The sequence below is a fragment of the Podarcis gaigeae genome (genome assembly GCF_964106915.1).
Source record: "Podarcis gaigeae genome assembly, chromosome: 8".
Taxonomy (NCBI): Eukaryota; Metazoa; Chordata; class Lepidosauria; order Squamata; family Lacertidae; genus Podarcis; species Podarcis gaigeae.
In genome coordinates this window covers 24,220,728-24,241,169 of record NC_139684.1, presented here as the reverse complement: position 1 = coordinate 24,241,169, position 20,442 = coordinate 24,220,728, and the positions used below count along the sequence as shown (strand labels likewise).

The following is a 20,442-nucleotide window of genomic DNA, read 5'->3' as shown; positions in this document are numbered from 1 at the left end:
TGCTGCCCAACTCTCCATGGGATTCTTGGGTCTCCTAAGTCTATGATCCATGAGAGAAGAATGGATGGAGCCAGGAGCCAGTGGAAAGCAAGGCAGATGTTTATTTTTCTGTTGCAACAGAGTTCCTTCCCCTCCTTGCAAGGAGGCAAGAGAGACCCTGAACAAAAGTATGCAGGAACCTTTAAAGACTTGACATTGCCCAACCCCCTTACCTAAAGACCACCCCAAAATTATCATAGATACATCATAGGAGACAGTCTACACCAGGCATGTCTGAAAGTCCATTTTGGGGATTGTAAAAAAAGCTCAACAACTTTGGTCGGACCTCACGCATGTTCACTTCATCAAATCTGGCCCTCTTTGAAAAAAGTTCGGGCACCCCTGGTTTACACAGAACTGCCAGGATAAGGGTCACTGATTGCATTACCTGGGCAGCTTGGCCTTTCTTTAGTGATGGTTCATACTTTAGTTCCTGAATCGCAAGTCACAGGCTCACCCTATTCATACACAAATAAGCCCTTAAAACAGGATTTGTAAGCAAAAGGACAATGGGAAGGCTTTCCCCATTTGCCTCCCTTATTGCAGAGGAATATTTGAGGTCAATGAAAGAGTCCAAATGGCTTAAGGATTGCTCTCCTGAACATGGTTTATATATTTAGATATGTGTGCACTTATGAATGGTTATTCTATATTTGAGGCCTCAGAATTCTTATAACGCTAAGGAAAAGCAGGAGATTCCAGGATCAAATCAGAAACCAGGATGGCATCTGTAAATCTGGGACTGTTCCTGGAAAATAGGGACACTTGGTGGGTCTCATTCCGATTTGTTTATGAGATGATGACAACGGCAACGATGATCAGTTGGACTTGTTACCCGAGGTTTCCAAACAATGTCAATTTTGAAACAAAATGCATTGCATAATACAAAGGTGAAGTCATATAAAGAAGCATTAATGCTTTTGTAATTCAAACAGCACACATGCACCGAACGATAACAATAAAAACATAAATCGGCTCAGCCCATCAAAGTCCTGGTGGAAAAGCCAAGTTTTTGCTTGGCGCTGAATAATGCCAGGTAGACCTCACATATGACAAGGAGCATTCATCCTGATTTGCTTGTGGGGTCTTCCCATTAGTCATTTGTTTGCCCCATCAGTTCCAGGTTTGTTTGCACTAGGGCAACAGAGCACAGGTTAAACCCCCTGCTTTCCGCTGGTGCTGCCGAATGCCCCATTTTACTGCCTCCCATTACAATAAATGGCATGTGAAGATCTGAGTGTGTGAAGATGTGGAAGCCACTCAAAATTACCACACAATAGATGTTCCTGTCAGATTTATTTAGCTGGAACAAAGCGATAGAACTGCATGTCCCACCTGCTGGGTTTGGGTACTTTGGCCTGTCTGGAGAGCACGGGCCCAGCAGACACCGGAAAAAGCTTGAGGGTTGTTCCTTATAAGTCATATCAACAACGAAAAAATGGTTATGCTATGCAAAGTCTAGTTTCATTTCACGGGGGTTATCAGCTGTTGCAAGCTCTGCTTAACTTTCCTGAAAACGGAATTCTCCATTTATCAGCGACTCAGGATGCTTCAAGATCATAGAGGCAGAGGAGTTTGGGTCCTTCTAGCTCAGAACTTTCTGCACTGAAAGAAAACAGCTCTTTGGGGTTTCAAATAGGAGTCCCTCCCAGCGCTACCTGGAGATGCCAGGGATTGGACCTAAGACCTTCTGCATTCAAAGCAGGTGCTCCTCCAACGCAACGGTAGGATCAGGAGGCAAAGCAAAATTCTTCACTATTTTTCTCCAAGGCGTCTCTCAAGCAAGCATGCGTAAGGGAGATAGAAAGTTAAACATTAGCAACTGAAGCTTTCTCGTGCACAGATGACTAAAATTCCCTCTCTATTTTTTATAAAACTGCTTCCTCTCCCCACTCAGTGATATATTACAGTCTTTTCTTTATTTATTGCAGCAACTGTACACAATTACATAAATGTAAAAGAATGCTGACTAAAATTCTGGGAAACTAAACTGAATAGGGAAAAAAAAGTTTAGAAAAACAAAATCATCATCCTTATTGAACAATGGAAACCTATTATGAAGGAAAACATTCATTGCAATCAAATTGCAGCTATCTTACAGGCCTGGGGCTCTGGAAGTGTGACTGAAAATCCAGTCTTCTGCTTAAATTGGATAACTAAGCCACCTTTTACCAGGTCAGATCCAGCTCAGTATTGTTGACACTGACCGGCAGCAGCTCTCCAGGGTTTATGGCAGGAGCCTTTCCAACTACCTGAGTTTGCCTCGGACCTTTAGGGAACAATGCATGTGATGTGCCACTAAGTTGTAGATGTCCCTAATGACCACAGGAAGCTGCCTTATACCGAGTTAGACCGTTGGTCCATCTACCTCAGTATTGTCAACACTGACTGGCAGCGGCTCTCCAGGTTTTCAGATGGGACATTCCTAGCCCTACCCAGAGATACCAAAGATCGGACTTGGAGCTCTTTGCATGCAATGCATGTGCTCTATATACGCTCCCACAGGAAGCTGATACTTATGGTCAGACCATTAATCCATCTGGTTCAATATGGTCTACACAATAGCTAACAGTGGCGCTCAAAGGTTTAAGACAGGGGAGCATTCACAGCCCCGTCTGAAGATGCTGAGGACTGAACCTGGGACCTTCTGCACGCAAAGCACATCCTTTTCCCACAGAGCAACATCTCCCAGTTGCTAAAAACACAGGTAGCATTTCTCCACTCCCTGGGTAGAGCTTGTCTAGGTTTGAATCTGGGACTTCCTGCACCCTAAGCAAAAATAATACACATAGGCCAAAAAGCAGGAATGGGGGAAACTAGGGGGTGATGGAAAGAAAAAGGTGGGATGGAGGCATAGGGGGAGGGGACACATTTTGTGGGGGCAACTGGGCACGGAATCAGAGCACCATATCTCTATAGGTGTAATTTTGGGGCAACGTGGTGATCAGCGCATTCCAGAATCTGCATCTTTAGTCACCGACAAATCCTGGAATTCCAATACTGCACGTATATTTCTCACAAAGTTCGTTTTCTTCCCCTTTTATATATTACTAATTAAGCACCTGAGATTCTCTAGAACCCGTGGCGGGCTTGTGATCCATTTGTAACATACAAAAACTGCGGTGCCACGCTTGGCGAGTCTCCACAAGCCTCCCTCATGTAGCCTTCATGCCCACATCTTGTATGCTCAGGGGAAGTGCCTTCCCCAGGCTGTGGTCAAACGAATCCATATTGTCCTCAACCTCTTCCGCAATCTGCGTCCCGCTCTCCTTTTTCAAGGGGCTTTCTTCCTTCGACAGGGGAAGGTCTTCTGCCAAAGCGCAGTCTCTGGAATTGGAGGCACCCGAAGCATTCAGCAACTGGAACGGCAAGCTGTGGTCCGAAGCATTACAGATGTTGACGGTGCAACTGACATTGACGTGTGTTCCTCCACTGCCGGATTGCTCTGTTATTAAAAAATAAGAAGGCAAAACCAATTTATAACTGGCACTTTATTCCATGATAGCTCTTTTGTGCATCCTGGTGCATCTTCACTGTGTTGGAGGGGCTGCCATGTGGTTGGTACATATAAGCACACATGGTGGGACTGAAATTTGGTGGCTGAAAGGTGCCTGGATTTTGGAAGAAGGTGTTTGCTGAAATCGCTCCAATAACTGCACAAACGATTACTCCGTCTTTCCACCTGTTGCTTTTGAACCAGTACATAGAAACAGAACTTGTTTCACCTCATAACAGCAGCCCAGGGTTGTACTGCATTGCCAAATTCTAATAATTTAGATTCAGAAAAACTTCTGTGTTCTGTTTATAATATGGTTTGGGGCGCGGAGTGATCTGCTTTGTTAATAATTTGGATTGCTGGTGTTCTAGGGTTTAACAAATTACCTTTATTGAAAAGATAGCTCACAGACTAAAAGTGTCTAAAGGGCAGAGCTTGAATGACCATTTTTAATATATACAACATGATTTTATTTCTTATACAAATATTGAGGCACATGGTGGTTACTCAGTGCCAGCAATACATGCAAATGTCTGGTTTGTTTAAAACTATATAGAACCTTTATTCTCAATAATGATAGAACTCACAGGCGGAGAACACTTTTATTTTTCTATACAGTGGTACCTCTGGTTACGAACTTAATTCGTTCCAGCAGTCCATTCTTAACCTGAAACCGTTCATAACCTGAGGTACTACTTTAGCCAATGGGGCCTCCCGCTGCCACCGTGCTGCCGGTGTGCAATTTCTGTTCTCATCCTGAGGTAAAGGTCTTAACCTGAGGTACTACTTCCGGTTTAGCAGAGTCTGTCACCCAAGGTGTTTGTAACCCGAGGTACCACTGTATCTTCATTATTTGTAAGGAGGACACTCTATTGTCGCTTTGGAGCTGCACTGGACCTGTGCACTTTTGTCCTTCCGTGCCGTGACACTTTCTGCTTTGTATTTTTGATTTTTTGTTTTCTTTCTTGCTATATTTGCACTTTTCTTTTGTAACTGATCAATATACCTATTTAAACCACACTATTATTGGACAACTGAATAAACGAGTACAAGTAGCATGCTCAGGGGAGTTCCTTACTTGAGTTTGCACCGCTGTGATGTACGCAGGTATTTGATGGAGAAGATCTTTGTTGAGTCCTCTCTGTGTCGGTGCTTAAGGTACCCTCACGGCTGACCCCGCTGCTTTTCTCAGAGGCCGGTGGGCTATCTAAAGACCCGCTGCTTGAGGCGGAGACCTGAAGGAGATTCTGCTCCTCCTGCTGCAGAGCGTTGGTGTCCTGATGCCAGTTGGTGGGTGCTTTTTCTGGACACGAAAATGGCTAGAAAGCGACGAAGAACAGAGGTTTCAGAGACACACCAACTTTGTGTTCAAGTAACTGACCATCGGCAGGTGCCCCTGACTGAGTTTTCATTTTAAAAAATGTCCTCCTAAACAGAAAGTTATGAGGCAAAACGTGCAAGTACCTTTCAAACAATTTATGTGAATTGAGAGTGGCCGTGATGTAGCCACCTTGTCTGTTTTTAGTCCTGTTGTGTTTAGCCGGCACCAGTATGTGGGAGAGATCAATATTATGTTATCTCCACAAGCAGGACCAGCAGCACATTAAAGGCATCCAATGAAACAAGAAGCTTGAATTATTCAGGAATAAAGTCTCTGCGTAAAAGGGTTGGGGGTGGTTGTTTCTCTGATTTTACGTTATGCCATGATCCCTAATGGCGGCCTTTTTGTGTTATGCCCCGCCACACCATGGCAGCCATTTTGCGGTTGGCACCTCCAACACACACTCAACATTTGAAATGTGCCCACTGGTACACATTTGCCTGAGTATTATCACTGAATACTCCCATTACATTTCCGAGCACAATTCAAAGTGTCGGTGCTGACCTTTAAAGCCCTAAGCAGCCTCGGTCCAGTATACCTGAAGGAACGTCTCCACCCCCATCATTCTACCCGGACACTGAGGTCCAGCACCGAGGGCCTTCTGGCGGTTCCCTCACTGCGAGAAGCCAAGTTACAGGGAACCAGGCAGAGGGCCTTCTCGGTAGTGGCACCCGCCCTGTGGAACACCCTCCCACCGGATGTCAAAGAGAAGAACAACTACCAGATTTTTAGAAGACATCTGAAGGCAGCCCTCTTTAGGGAAGCTTTTAATGTTTAACAGACTACTGTATTTTAATGCTTTGTTGGAAGCCGCCCAGAGTGACTGGGAAAACCCAGCCAGATGGGCGGGATATAAATATTCTATTCTATTCTATTCTATTCTATTCTATTCTATTCTATTCTATTCTCTAACCCAAACTGCAGGCCACAATATTTAGCTGAGGGCTGATGACCATCCCCGGCATTTGTGTTAGGAGGCAAAGTACTCACCTCCAGACAGTCATTGCAGAAGCTAGAGTGCATTTCATCAGGAGCTGGCACTCTTGGGCAGTTGCTGAGAGATCCACGCCCCAGTGGGGGGTTGGGGGGGATATAGTTTGATTTGAAGGGCCAAGGGGTTGGGAGAAGGCTGACTTGGACCATACTGAGCTATATGGTCCAAGGACTGTGTCCAACCTTTATACAGAGTAGACCCACTGACATTAATAGAAGTAGATCCACAGGTGCAAGGACGCTGGGATACCCAGTGGAGTTTACCCTCCATCTCCCTATGTGCCTCCCTCAATCTGTTATGGGGATTCCCCACAACTCACCAAAGCAGATTTGGGAATGGCAAAGGGAAGGGGTAGGCACGTTTTGTTGGGCAAGCAAAAATCCCCTTGCTTGCAAATCTTCACTGCATACGGTCCAACGGACCAAAGTTAGTCATCTCCATTAGTTCGATGGGCATACTCTGAAAAGAACCAATGTTTGACACAACCCTAACGGTCTGACTTTGTTTAAGGTAGCTTCCTATAACCTCCACTCTCTTCTTCTTAAAAATTTGCCTCAGGAAGGTTTTGATAGTGCTCCAAGGCATTACGGGATATTAAAATGGTTCTATATGAGAAGCACCATATCAGGGGCCTTATGGGTAATTAAAATGGAGGGTACCTCATGGACTCGGTGACCTGGTGCAGTGGGGATTTGCGGAGGCGCACTGGGGCTGCTCACAGATGCTGTCTGTGGCACACAGGGAGGAGCATCCATGCTTGGTATAGTTGGAGATGAAAATACAAGATTATAGAGAGGCTGTCACTCACCTGTTTTTCCTTGGCAAAAGGCAGTACATAAAGGTGGCCTGCAAAAGAGAAAAATCACAAATTACAAATTAACCTCCCTTCATGCAAAACTAGTTCCTGCAAAAGCCCACAGAGGAATGGATGGATTTGTCAATTTCAGTTTCTCTTGGCTTCTCATTTCTTCCCGTCTTTTAGCTATAAGCCAGGACAAGGACAGGGAACTAGATCCATCTTTCCCCAACCCCTGTGGGCAACTTTGACAGTTGGGCTGGGGCTGCCCACCTGACAATCACCTGATATCACAATGTAGCCACACAGTACTTTGCAAGCACCCCTGTGGTCGCTTGTGGGGAGCTGACAATCGGAGATCTATGCATTGGAAGATGCCCCAAAGGTGTAGCTCTTGAGAGAATTATCAGAATACTTCAACTACCTATGCCAATTAGCATTGCATGTGCCTAGAAAGAGTTATAGGAATGGCCAGTTCATATCATTTAGAAAAACTAACCTATTGGACCCATTCATGTTAACCAAATTGTGCATAGTAATTCTCCCCTAACCGCTGAAGGAGGCCAATTGGGTCTAAAAGCCTTTGACTAAATTTGTTGCTATTCATTGGTCATGTAAGTATTTTGATCAGTCTCAGACATAAACAGAACAGGTTAAGTTGTCATTGTATTATCTTTGTGATTTTCTCCATTTTGACTGCATGCTTATGTTTCCACATTGCGTTAAAGTTGTGTTTTATTTTCTTATAATATTTAGAAACATTTTTTTCCTGTTCCTACCCAACTTAAATCTTCGAGACTTGTTTTGTATCGTGGGGATAGAGCATCCTTTTATCATGTTGCACAGTTACTAAGAGAACATCTGTTCTTATCCATTGGGCTGCCTGGTTTTCTGTGCTGCAAATTCCAAGAATCTGGAGCTGTCCAGCAACATCTGTTGTCATTTATTGGAAGCTGGTGTGTTCACTGCTGCTGGGAGCATAGCCAAGATGCCGATCTCATTCTTTTCTCTGATTTCCGGCTAAGAGCTCTTGCAACTTTAAACGATATAATACTGTCCCCTCCAGAAAGTTGGGAAAGAGAGAAAGCTGGGGCAGCAGGCAGACAGAGTATTCCGAAGCTATGTAAGTAAACTCTGGTAAGATCACTGAGACATAGGATTGTACAATTGGAAGGTACCCCAACAATTGTCTAGTCCAGCCACTTACAATGCAGTAATAGGACAGACGAGTCTAGTGTTGCCATGCCTAGTGGAAAGCCAGCAACAGAGAGGAATGGAAACACAGGCAGGAGAGGACACTGTACTAGGGGTATAAAGAGTTGAACTGTATAATGGAAGACAGGAGAGAACCGCTGTATATAAAACAAAACAAACAGAATGGGGGCTTATAATGAAAGAGAGGACAATGGAGGACTTTGAATATGTTCCCCACCAGGGGGAGCTCTGAGTGCAAGAGACCACCAGGGGTTCTGAGGATCTCTTAATCAGGGATGCAGCAGCCATGATGTGGTTTAGTTGCGGTATTTCCTCAGCAGTTCTTCACACATCTCACCTTTTTTCCTCAGAGCAAAGCAGGCACAAGTCCCTCCGATCAGTGCAAATATGGCACACGCCACTCCGGCCACCAGACCTGGGAAGACAAATGACAACAGTGCTAGGAACCCCAATGCAAAACCCAGAAAAACACAACTTCCAAAGCTTCTAGTTTGCATATGGAAAACACTAGGGTTTTAAGATGTCACATTTCTGGAAACTTTGAAGTGTACTGGGTGAGGGGGGAGTCAGTTTCAAAAATGTAAATGATGGGCGAAATAAAATTTTATGCCACCTTATCAAACCTAGACTGGACTTAAGGAAGAAGGATCTAAATCTGGGTCCTCAAAATTAGCCAGAGTGAAATGTCTTTTTTGTTGTTGTTGATCTGTTGTTGATGACATTTAGTAATAATAATAATAGTGGTAGTAGTAGCAACCCTTAACGTTTTTTTACTGCACTTCTAAGTGCTCAAAGCACCCACCATGTGTTATCTAGCTGTGATCTTTTATTTGTTAATTTCCTAACCAGCCTTCCCAGGGCAGGTTTACAGAAATACAGTTATAAAAGCAGTTATGCAATCAAATGGTTATGAAACCATGTACAACAGTCCCAACCAAAACAAGAGCAGGGGTTCTGGATTTCGACAAAAGTGATGGGTCCCCAAAACAAAACACCTTAACAGTGAAAGAGCCGAGCAAAGAGGTGCATCTGTAACACATGGCAGAAGCTGGATGCACCTCTGTAGGGAAGGAGTTCTGCCTTTAGGGGCTGCCACAGAGAAGGCCCCCATCCTGGGCCACCTTTCCCCACATTCCTGACCATGGCAGCACTACCAAGAGAGCCCCCTCTGCAGATCTTTACACCCAAGAGGACCCTTAGGGATGGAGTCAGAAGTCCTACACGGCAAAGTTTGCAAACTTGTTCTTTTCTTCATGGGCCATTTGAAAATTGATGAGGGCCTTGACGGACCATATAATGTTATTTTTCTGCCCCGGGTAGCAATTGTAATGTGTTGTGTTGTAGTCTTTCCTTATTATTATTATTATTATTATTATTATTATTATTATTTGCTTCCTCCTGCTAATTCTTCCCAAGGAAGGATCCAAAGGGTTATGTAGCCCAACCCTCAGCAATGCAGGAGTCACAGCTTTAGAATCCCTGACAGATGACCCTCCAAACTCTGCTTAAAAACCTCCATCAAAGGAGAACCCACCACCTTCCTAGGTAGTCTGTTATTACACAGAAACATAGAATTGTAGAGTCGGAAAGGCCCTGAGGATCAACTAGTCCAACCCCCTGCAACGCAGGAATATGCAGCTGACCCATGCAGGTATCGAACCTGCAACCTTGGTGCTATCAGCACCATGCTCTAGCCAGCTGAGCTATCCAGGCCCCCTCAATGGTTGAGATGCATTCCTTTGATGCAAGCTGCTTTGAGCATGATTTTCTTTGTGGGGGAAAAACTATCAACGAACTACAAACGAACGAGTCCATCCTGACCCCTGCCTGGAAATGGCAAGTATTGAACCTGAGACCTGTCACTGTGGCGCTGTGTCCCCCTCTCTAAAAGAGGAACGTGAGCCCAGCTCACTCTGTACACTGCCTAGGTAAAGGTAAAGGTACCCCTGACCATTAGGTCCAGTCTTGACAGACTCTGGGGTTGTGCGCTTATCTCACTCTATAGGCCGCGGGAGCCGGCGTTTGTCCACAGATAGCTTCCGGGTCATGTGGCCAGCATGACAAGGCCGCTTCTGGTGAACCAGAGCAGCACACAGAAACGCCGTTTACCTTCCCACCGGAGCGGTACCTATTTATCTACTTGCACTTTGACGTGCTTTCAAACTTCTTCGTGCTTTAGAACTGCTAGGTTGGCAGGAGCAGGGACAAGCAACGGGAGCTCACTCCGTAGCGGGGATTCAAACCGCTGACCTTCTGATCGGCAAGTCCTAGGCTCTGTGGTTTAACCCACAGCGCCACCTGCATCCCACACTGCCTAGAAGTTAAGTTAATTCCCCCACCCCCCACAATGCTCACCAGCAATTTGAGACATGTCTGCTGGAGACTGTCGCCGAACCTCCTGCGTCTTCGCTGTCGGACTCTTGGTGACCAAACGACTCTTTGCAGTGACTGTGGTGCGCAGAGGAGTTGCCACGGTGCCCATGGGCGCACTGAGATCACTGCAAACTGCATCATGGGTGCTGTTTCCGGGAGTGATTTCTGATTCACAACTGTGAGGAGCCAAAAAAAAATGGGAGAAGGAAAGTGAAAAATCCAGCAAGAACCACGAAAGTGTACGCTTATGACAGTTAAACCAATCATAGAATTGCAGAATTGCAGAGAAGAATGGCAAACTAAGCTGCTGGATTATGCTGAAATGGCAAAACTGACCGGAAAGCTCAGGAACCAAGAGGACCAGAACTTTAATAAAGAATGGGAAAAATTTATAATTTACTTGATAGACCACTGTAAGCAGATGAAAACATTATCAGGATTGCAATAATACTTGTAATGCAGAAAATACTATGGACAAAATGGAGAGACATAAAATTTGGATGATGAAATAATATGCAGTTGATAATATTTTTTGATAATAGGACTCATGGATGCGAAGGTGGGAAGTCTAGAGATTCGGAGAAATCTCTACACATGGATTTGTATTTTGTATTGTTATAATTCTACATTTGTAAAATCAAATAAAAATTATTTCGGGGGGGGGGGGGAGAACTGTAGAATTGGAAGGCACCCAAAGGATCATCTTATCCAATCCTCTGGAACCACAGCTAATATTTTTAAAATAATACTAAACTTTAAGGCAGCAACTAGTGGGGACTAAAGTCACTGGTATAGCAGCTGCGTTGGATGCAGAACGTCCCAGGACCCAGCCTTCCCAAACCTGGAATTATTATGATTAAAATCTGTGTATCGCCCTTCATCCAGGGATCACTGGGCAGTTCACAACATAAAAACACAAAACAAGAACTCAAAATACATTTTAAAAAGCTAAAAACAAACACATTAAAAAGACCATATAATGTTTAATCAGCCAAAGGCCTGGTTATAGAGGAATGTGTTTGTGTGCGTCTATTCTTAAAGATCACTTGGGTTTTGCATTGCCAGTAATTAAGGTTCAAGTCTGTGTACTCCATCACCACGAAAACCCGCTTCAACTTTAAAGGAAGAAGCAGGACTGCTTGCATCCTTTGCAAGGCTGCCACCTGTGTACAGTGGTGCCCCGCAAGACGAATGCCTCGCTAAACGAAAAACCCGCAAGACGAAAGGGTTTTCCGATTTTTTAGCGGCTTCGCAAGACGAATTTCCCTATGGGCTTGCTTCGCAAGACGAAAGCCCATAGGGAAATCTCCGGAGACAGCGGGGAAGCGCAGCGCGCCTTCTCCTCTGTTCCCGGACCTGTCCTAAGGCTTGCGGTGGGAGGTCCGGGAACAGAGGGGAAGGTGCGCAGCGCTTCTCCTCTGTTCCCGGGGCTTGCGGTGGGAGGAGGGTTTTTCCTCCCCACCGCCAACATTCAGAACAGCATTCTGAATGTTGGTGGTGGGGAGGAAAGCCCTCCTCCCACCGCAAGCCTTCAGGACAGGTCCGGGAACAGAGGGGAAGGTGCGCAGCGCTTCTCCTCTGTTCCCGGACTTGTCTTGAAGACTTGTGGTGGGAGGAAGGTTTTCCTCCCCACCGCCAACATTCAGAAGGCTGTTCTGAAGGCTGGCGGTGGGAAGAAAAGCCCTTCTCCCCCGCCAGCCTTCAAAAGAGTTCCCGCCTAGGCTGCGGATAGCAGCCTGCTGCCCCGCGCGAGGGGCGCTCTTAAGCAGAGCGCCCCTCGCGCGGGGCAGACATTCGCCGCTTGGGGAGCCCTGCAGGGGAAGTCCTGCAGGGCTCCCCAAGCTGCGAATGTCTGCCCCTCGCGTGGGGCAGCAGGCTGCTATCCGCAGCTTGGAGAGCCCTCTGGACCTCTTCTGAAGGCGGGCGGGGGGCAAAAGTCTTTGCTCCCCCCCCGCCTGCCTTCAAAAGCCGTCCGGGAGCATTTTAAAATCGCCCCGGGACAGCGGATGAATTTAAAAGCCCCCGGGAAGGCAGGCAGGCAGGGGGGACAAAGACTTTTGCCCCCCGCCCGCCTTCAGAAGAGGTCCAGGACCTGCCTTCCCGGGGGCTTTTAAATCGCCCCGGACAGCGGAGAAGTCCTCCGCTGTCCCGGGGTTTTTAAAATGCTGGGGAACGGCAGCGAAGCCTTCGCTGCCGCCTGCCAGCATTTTAAGATCGCCCCGGGACAGCGGAGAAGTCTCCACTGTCCCGGGAAGGCAGGCGGGGGGAAGCAAAGACTTTCGCCCCCCCCGGCCTTCAGAAGAGGTCGGGGGACAGACTGTCCCCGGACCTGGTCTGAAGGCGGTTTCCATAGGAACGCATTGATTGATTTTCAATGCATTCCTATGGGAAACCGTGCTTCGCAAAACGAAAAACTCGCAAGACGAAAAGACTTGCGGAACGAATTAATTTCGTCTTGCGAGGCACCACTGTATCTGCATATTTGGTGGAGAGATGGGGCAACTTACACCCTGTGAGGCCTGCAGGAGGCGCTGTGGGACTCCACATCTGAAAATGTGCCTGGACCGCAGGGCACACATTCCACATCCCTATTTTCTGTGCCTACAAACAAACAAACAAACAAACAGGCATTTTCAAAGCGTTCTGGTTAGTCACATCCACGGAAACATGAGAACGGAAAATGGCTCAGAATCCCAGACCCAGATGCTTTGAAGTTGACCTCCCAGAGGAACCATAGTTCCCAGGTTCCCAGCTCTCTTTTTAAATAGAGAGAGAGTTTCTTTTATATATACAGAATTGTTATTAAATTTTCTGTTTTACAATTTAAAGTATTCATTTTTACATCCTTAAGATATCAGTGACTTCACTTCTTCTCTTTCCACAGTTCATTTCGCATATCATAAATCCCCGCATATTTTCCAAAAACTATACCATTCAGTATTCCATTATTACGTCCATCAAAACTTATTTACACTGTTGAATTTATCTTAATGCTGCCAGCGTCTTCAGCTGTACACAATTATTTCCCACATATTCAACAGACAGAGTTTCTAGCATTTGTAGAAGTTGATACATGAGATAAAGGCCACATTCACACCACACATTTGAAGCAGTTTGACCCCTACTGTCTATAGCTGTCAACTTTTCCCTTTTCTTGTGAGGAATCCTATTCGGAATAAGGGAATTTCCCTTAAAAAAAGGGAAACGTTGACAGCTATGTTACTGTCATGGCTCCCCACCAAAGAATTCTGGGAGCTGTAGTTTGTTAAGGGTTCTGAGAGTTGTTAGGAGAGACACACACACACACACACACACACACACACACACACACATGGTCTCTCCTTAGATGTTCTAGAGCCTGGGATAAGTGCAGGAAAGTGGGGAGCAGGCTAATTTGTCACCTAAAATAAAGCAATGAGAGGAATAGCACCTGTACATTTCAGGTGGTGCCCCGTGTCAGTTGTACTCAGAGCAGACCAATTGAAATAAACAGACCTGATGAACTTAATTGACTTAAGTGGGAAGCGGGTGGCACTGAGGGTTAAACCACAGAGCCTAGGACTTGCCGATCAGAAGGTCGGCGGTTCGAATCCCTGCGACGGGGTGAGCTCCCGTTGCTCGCTCCCTACTCCTGCCAACCTAGCAGTTCGAAAGCACGTCAAAGTGCAAGTAGATAAATAGGTACCGCTCCAGCGGGAAGGTAAACGGCGTTTCCGTGCGCTGCTCTGGTTTGCCAGAAGCGGCTTAGTCATGCTGGCCACATGACCCAGAAGTTGTACACTGGCTCCCTTGGCCAATAAAGCGAGACGAGCGCCGCAACTCCAGAGTCGGTCACGACTGGACCTAATAGACATTGGTCCCTTTACCTTTTACTTTGAGTAGGACTTAGTTGGATACAACTTATTTAAAAGCACTGCGATACCACTTCTTCGCTGAAGGGTTTTAAACAGAGGTTGGACAGACATCTGTCGGGGATTCTCGAACCGTGATGCAGCAGGTTGGACTAGATGACCCCTTGGGATCCCTTCCAACTCGACAGTTCTATGATTCTACAACAGCACTCTGCCCACCTGCAGCTGCCAGCAACTGGCACCCAGAGGCCTAATTCAGGAGAGATCCTGCACGACTACAGTTGCGGCGGTGCCTAAGAACTCTTTTTGGACACTTTGGGTGTTGCAAAGTAACCTATAAGCTTCCCAAAGATTTTTTGTGTGTGAAGTTTAGCAATTCTTTGCCTGAGCCGCACAGAAGTTTTACTGGCTCTTTGCCACGCTCCAAATCTCTCCCTGCATTATCGGCCACTGCCCTTTCCCGTCCCTGTGTAAACTTCCCCTTCCTGCCAGTGAACTTTGCACAACAACAAAACCTCCTACAACATGCAGGTCAGAGATTGCACTCCTTCGTGTTCCCAGCCTGCTCTGGCTCTGGCTTCCTGGCGCCTCATTCCTACCGGACTTGCTACCTGCCTCTCTCTGTATCTGCCTTGATTGCCTTTCAGGAATTGAGCTATGGAAGAGCCATAGCTCTGGGGCTGAGAATCTGCTTTGCATGCAGAAGGTCCCAGGTTCAGTTTTACAGAAAGAAGGTCAGAAGGTTTTAGGTCATGTGGGTACAGCTAGAGAGTTTACCCCCAGTATATTTCATGCAGGGATGGGGAAGCCTGTGCCCTTTGAGAAGTTGCTGGCCTATAACCCACATCATTTATTTGTTTATAAACATATTCAAATATCTCTGTATCAAATATTATATATATTCTTTTATACACACACACACACACACACACACATATATATTTACACACACATATATATTTATATACACACACACACACAAAATCACAGCAGTTTACAACAATATAAAAATATCACAAACCGTACAACCAACCCCCCCCCAAAAAAACCAGAAAATCATAAAAACTTAAAAGCAAAAAGAAAATTTAAAAACAAACACCAGTAGACCATCGGGTTGGGGAATGTACTCTTAATTGCCTGAATAGGCCTGGCAAAATAAAAGTTTTCAGCAGGCATTTGGCCCAGAAGGCACTTGCTGGATCTCTAGTGGCGGGGTATTCCACAGGACCAAGAAAATGACCCTTAAAGGTATTTTCTCAATGCCCTCAAATGAGTCTCACCAACTCTGGGAACAACCAGAGGCGCTGGCCATCGGCTTTGCTGGTTGGGGCTGGCAGCAGATGTAGTCCCCAAAGACCATCAATTTCCTATCTCGAGTCACACCGAAGCCAGACGTTCACACACATGCCTCTCCATTCTCTATCCAGGTTAGAGTGTTGGACTGCAACCTGGGAGACCAGGGTTCAAATCCACGCCCAGCCATGAAGCTTTCTGGGTGGACATGACCCCAGTGCTTTGCCTAACCTATCTCACAGGACTGTTGTGATGATAAATTGGAGGACCACATGCACCAATAACACTAAGAGGGACAGATTCCAGCCAGGCAAAAGCCCTTGAGGAGGGTGCAGAGCAGGGCTGGTGAGGGACGTGGCCCAAGGAGGGGTTTGAAGGCCATTTTGAGAGGTCTAGGGGGGCGCACTCTGCCTGTTGGCCTGAGGTCCCCCACCTGCTGCTTTGAGACACCAGAAGACCCTTGTTTTTGTTTCTCTACCATCACCATTTGTCCCCTAGAGAGAAGACAGAAATGATTTACCTTGTTTTGCAACTCCAAAGCCTTTTTGGCATTGCTGGTATAACTTGCACCATATGCAGGTGCCTGAATGGGCCAGCTGGCAGAAGTGATGAGGAGGACACTGGCATGATCTGTCTTGCATCCGAGTGCACTCCCTTGTTTGAACCAATCCTAATTTCAGGGGGGAAATATAAGACATTAGGAGGCTGTAGAATGGCAGAAACCCAAGTCCTTGCTGTAAGAAGCCAATACAGTGGCACCTCAGGTTACAAAAGCTTCAGGTTACAGACTCCACTAACCCAGAAATAGTACCTCGGGTTAAGAACTTTGCTTCAGGATGAGAACAGAAATTGTGCAGCAGTGGTTCAGCGGCAGCAGGAGGCCCCATTAGCTAAAGTGGTGCTTCAGGTTAAGAACAGTTTCAGGTTAAGAACGGACCTCCGGAACGAATTAAGTACTTAACCTGAGGTACCACTGTACTCAAATGCCTGGAGATTGGGGAGGAGGTGGTGGGCGAGAGGGACCGTCCTCTTGTAGGGATTACATGATTTGACTTAATTTGGTGGGAGACAGGAAGTGGCATTTTATAGGCTCTATGGAGGCCCTCGTATCTTTCCCTAGCTCAGTAATGGAGCCTCTGTTTTGCATGCAGAAGGTTACAGGTTCTATTCCTGGTATCTCCAAATAGGGCTGAGAGAGACCCCTGTCTGAAATCCTAGCAAGCCACTTTCAGTCAGTGGAGGCAATGTCGAGATAGATGGACCACTGGGCTGACTTGGTATAAGGCAATTTGCTGTACTAAATATATCCCTGCTGAAATATGTGAGGCCTTGGTGTAGTAGTTAAGAGCAGTGGACTCGTAATCTGGTGAACCAGGTTCACTTCCCCGCTCCTCCACATGCAGCTGCTGGGTGACCTTGGGCTAGTCACACTTCTTTGAAGTCTCTCAGCCTCACTCACCTCACAGAGTGTTTGTTGTGGGGGAGGAAGGGAAAGGAGAATGTTAGCCGCTTTAAGACTCCTTAGGGTAGTGATAAAGCGGAATATCAAATCCAAACTCTTCTTCTCATCAGTATTGGTATTCCACCGGCTCTTGAAGAGACATCTGTTCAGACAAGCATTCCCCTGAACTTTTCAATCAAATTACTGTAACTGTTGGAATTGTTATTTTTTAAAAACAGGTTTGTTTCATTTTATACTTTAGTAGTGGGCAGTATTGGGTAATATTATGTATTTTCATTATGTGCGGATATTTTAAAATTGTAGCTCCTAGAAGCTGTCAGCATGTGGCAGCAGCCACACCCTGTGAACGGCTTCGATTGGCTAGCTAAACCAGGGGAGGGTAGCTGAGGGGTCTTAAACCCTCAGTGAGTTAGGGATTTCCCCTGCACGTGAAGACAGGCTCTGACAGATAGAGCAGACGCAACCAATACTGGGTCCAATGGTCAAGAAGGCGGTTTCTGGACATACTGTAGAGGGAAGTGAGGGGCAGATGGGGCTTATCAACCTGGGAAGGTAGCCCATCTAGGAGGAGGAAAACTCTGATCCTAAACCTCTGTTACCTTGAGGGATATCTTTGTAAGACGTAAAGGCCAAGGACTAAACCCAGAGTAGAGTCCCTAAGATGGTTGAATGGTGCCAAAAGTATTGCTCTGCTTTCCTTTGGACCACATTGGTGAGGCCGAGACAGGGGTCTTGTCATTTGGGCAGCCCAGGACCTCCATACACACTGCCTAGGCTTGTGGCCTGGGGAGTTCACATCAGTGCTGCTAACACAGCAGTTTGACTTCACCCCCAGAGGCACACTCCATTGTCTCTTGAGGCAGGCAGATGTCAACAACAATCCACTTAGAAGTCGATTTGGCATGTAAGTGGTATATGAATTTAATAATAGCAATAATCGTTCAATTGAGGACCTTGAGGGCTGAAATCTTACTTGATATTTAAGTGAAGGGACCGTAGCTCAGTAACAGAGCACATGGTTTGTGTGCAAAATGTCACATGTTCAACCCACAGCCTCTCCAGTTAGGGCTGGGAATATCCGCCCCCCCCCCCCCCGAGCTGCTGCTGCCACTCAATATAGAGAATTCTGAGCTAGAAGGACCATTAGTCTGACTCTTAATAAGGTAGCTTCCTATTCTCCTAATCAGAGAAATGGCTTTTATGGTATGAAAAGTTACAGGACTTGAAGCAGGAAGTTACAGGATGTGTGCCAATTGGAAATCAAGCAGTATGTCTGATCTAAAACTTTTGCAGGCACAAACAGTATTGAAAGCGGGTTTGCTTCTAAGTGCCCCAATACCATCATGGCTGCAAATCACCACAAATGCATGATAAAAATGGTGCCTGGAAGGGGGCCCCATAAGCATAAGGGACTTCTGTTGCATTATCACCTTCCACCTCCAGGGCCTTCACTTTCAGGCTAGCAAGCTCCAGTGAGCTCAACATACCTGTTTTGCACGATGGCGAACAGCTGAAACAGAGTCCAGCTGCACTCCAGACATCTGTATACGTCCCCTCATTGCACGCTCCACACTTCGTATCAGTGTTCTCAGTGCACTTTTCAAGCACGCGGGAACCTGCAATGCAAACAAGGGAAATATATTTGTCAGAGGATGAGGCTAGCAACAGAAATGGTTTTAATTCCACTGTAAGAAGAATTTAAAAGGGGGCCTCCAAATATCACTTGGCATAGTCCTTTGTCAAGATTCTCCTACAACATTCCAGTAAAGCCCTCCTGTACCTTTGATTAGAAGATTCTTTCTTGAGGCTTCAGGGGCTGCAATCAGTTCTGTTTGCTCAAAGGCATTTCTTAATTCTTATAGGAATAGTAAGTTCCTATTACATGGGGGGGTTGGTAATTAATTTCCTATTCACAACCCAAACAACAATTCATTTCTGAATTTTGAATTTTTATGCGTGCAGTTTTGTAATGTCACAGTTGCACTTTTTAGAACAACAGTTCGGGAAACTAATAAATTGACCTCAATGCCCCACTCCCCAGCAGAAAACAGGCATGGTTTTATTGAGATGCAATTGAACATCAAACCAGGAGGAAGCTTCTAACAAAAGGTACACCACCACCTCAAAAAACCCTATAGGTGCTTTGCCAGGCTGCACTGGGCTAGCAATGCTATTGCATTCAAAGTCTGAAAAATCACCATGGACCAAGTCTTTAAATGATGGAGGGCAACACAGAAGGTATGGAGATGCAGTGATGTGCTCTGCAACAGGGCATCATCTTTGCATGCAGAAGGTCCCAAATTCAATCTGTGGCACTTCCAGTTATAAGAACCTCTGCCTGGTCATTCTGTTTGGTTATGTCAAAGGTCTGGTCCTAGCAGATTAGAGGGAAATGGCTAGATATTTATTAGCTGTTGCTCATGTAACAATCTGCTATAACTGAAAATAGATAAAGACTCTTGACTGTAGTGGGCAATGTAGCCGACTAAGTTCTACCCAGAGTACAGCCACAGAAATTAATGCAGCTAAGTTAGCCATGCCCAGTAATTTCAATGCACCTACTCTGAGGAGGATTAACATTGAATGCAACCGTGAGTAAATAAAATTCCAAAAATACAACAGACTCGACAAGAATGCATTCTAAACAATATATCCCAGATATAGTAAAGGTAAAGGGACCCCTGACCATTAGGTCCAGTCATGACCGACTCTGGGGTTGTGGCGGCCATCTCGCTTTATTGGCTGAGGGAGCCGGCGTACAGCTTCCGGGTCATGTGGCCAGCATGACTAAGCCGCTTCTGGCGAACCAGAGCAGCGCACGGAAAAGCGGTTCACCTTCCCGCTGGAGCAGTACCTATTTATCTACTTGCACTTTGATGTGCTTTTGAACTGCTAGGTTGGCAGGAGCAGGGACAGAACAAAAGGAGCTCACCCCGTCGCAGGGATTCGAACCGCCGACCTACTGAACGGCAAGTTCTAGGCTCTGTGGTTTAACCCACAGTGCCACCCGCGTCCCTTTATATCCCAGATATAGATGTGCAATATAACTGGAAATATACTCTTGGTAGTCTTATAATTTTCTCCTCATTACTACCATTGGCTTATTTTGCTGCTATTATATTTTGATGGTTGTTGTACCTTTATGGATTAAAACGGTAAATAATTTGAAGAGGGACCTCTGCCTAGAACCTGTTGACAGTCAGCATGGAGACCCTAAAAGGGCTGGATCTGTTCTGAGCATTTGCTAGATCACACTTTTTCTGCCACCGCTGCCCCTTCTATTTCTGTTTCATTTTAATGGGGTTAAGGATAAGAGGGCTAGAACCACTTTTAATGTTTATGCAGCATTGTTCTAACACAGTGAAAGCCACTTTGCAAGCTTTTCTTAAAATAAAATAAAAATTACTAAGAAGGCTGAATAAATTCAGTTTTAAATGAATGTACCCCCCCCCCCCAGGGTACAGCCAAGTCAGTTGATTCAGGATTCACTTGAAAACATTACATCAGTGGATTGGAATTAGAAGCCGTGCTTCCCAGAATCC

The 20,442-nt window shown here is 45.9% G+C and overlaps 1 protein-coding gene across 2 annotated transcripts in view; it reads right to left on the bottom strand.

Annotated features, from left to right (window-relative positions):
* Positions 1-78: 78 nt before the first annotated feature.
* LOC310850771 (tumor necrosis factor receptor superfamily member 1B-like) overlaps positions 79-20,442 on the bottom strand; it is a 41,071-nt gene continuing 20,707 nt past the window's right edge. For both annotated transcript variants that reach the window (XM_083752692.1, XM_083752693.1), the window contains exons 3-10: positions 18,388-18,516; positions 15,959-16,108; positions 12,802-12,895; positions 10,277-10,470; positions 8,259-8,336; positions 6,719-6,756; positions 4,614-4,854; positions 79-3,484 (exon numbers count right to left, since the gene is read on the bottom strand). In XM_083752692.1, the coding sequence (XP_083608818.1) occupies positions 3,195-3,484; positions 4,614-4,854; positions 6,719-6,756; positions 8,259-8,336; positions 10,277-10,470; positions 12,802-12,895; positions 15,959-16,108; positions 18,388-18,516 (1,214 nt within the window). In that variant the 3' untranslated portion in view covers positions 79-3,194. The remainder of the gene's footprint in view (positions 3,485-4,613; positions 4,855-6,718; positions 6,757-8,258; positions 8,337-10,276; positions 10,471-12,801; positions 12,896-15,958; positions 16,109-18,387; positions 18,517-20,442) is intronic.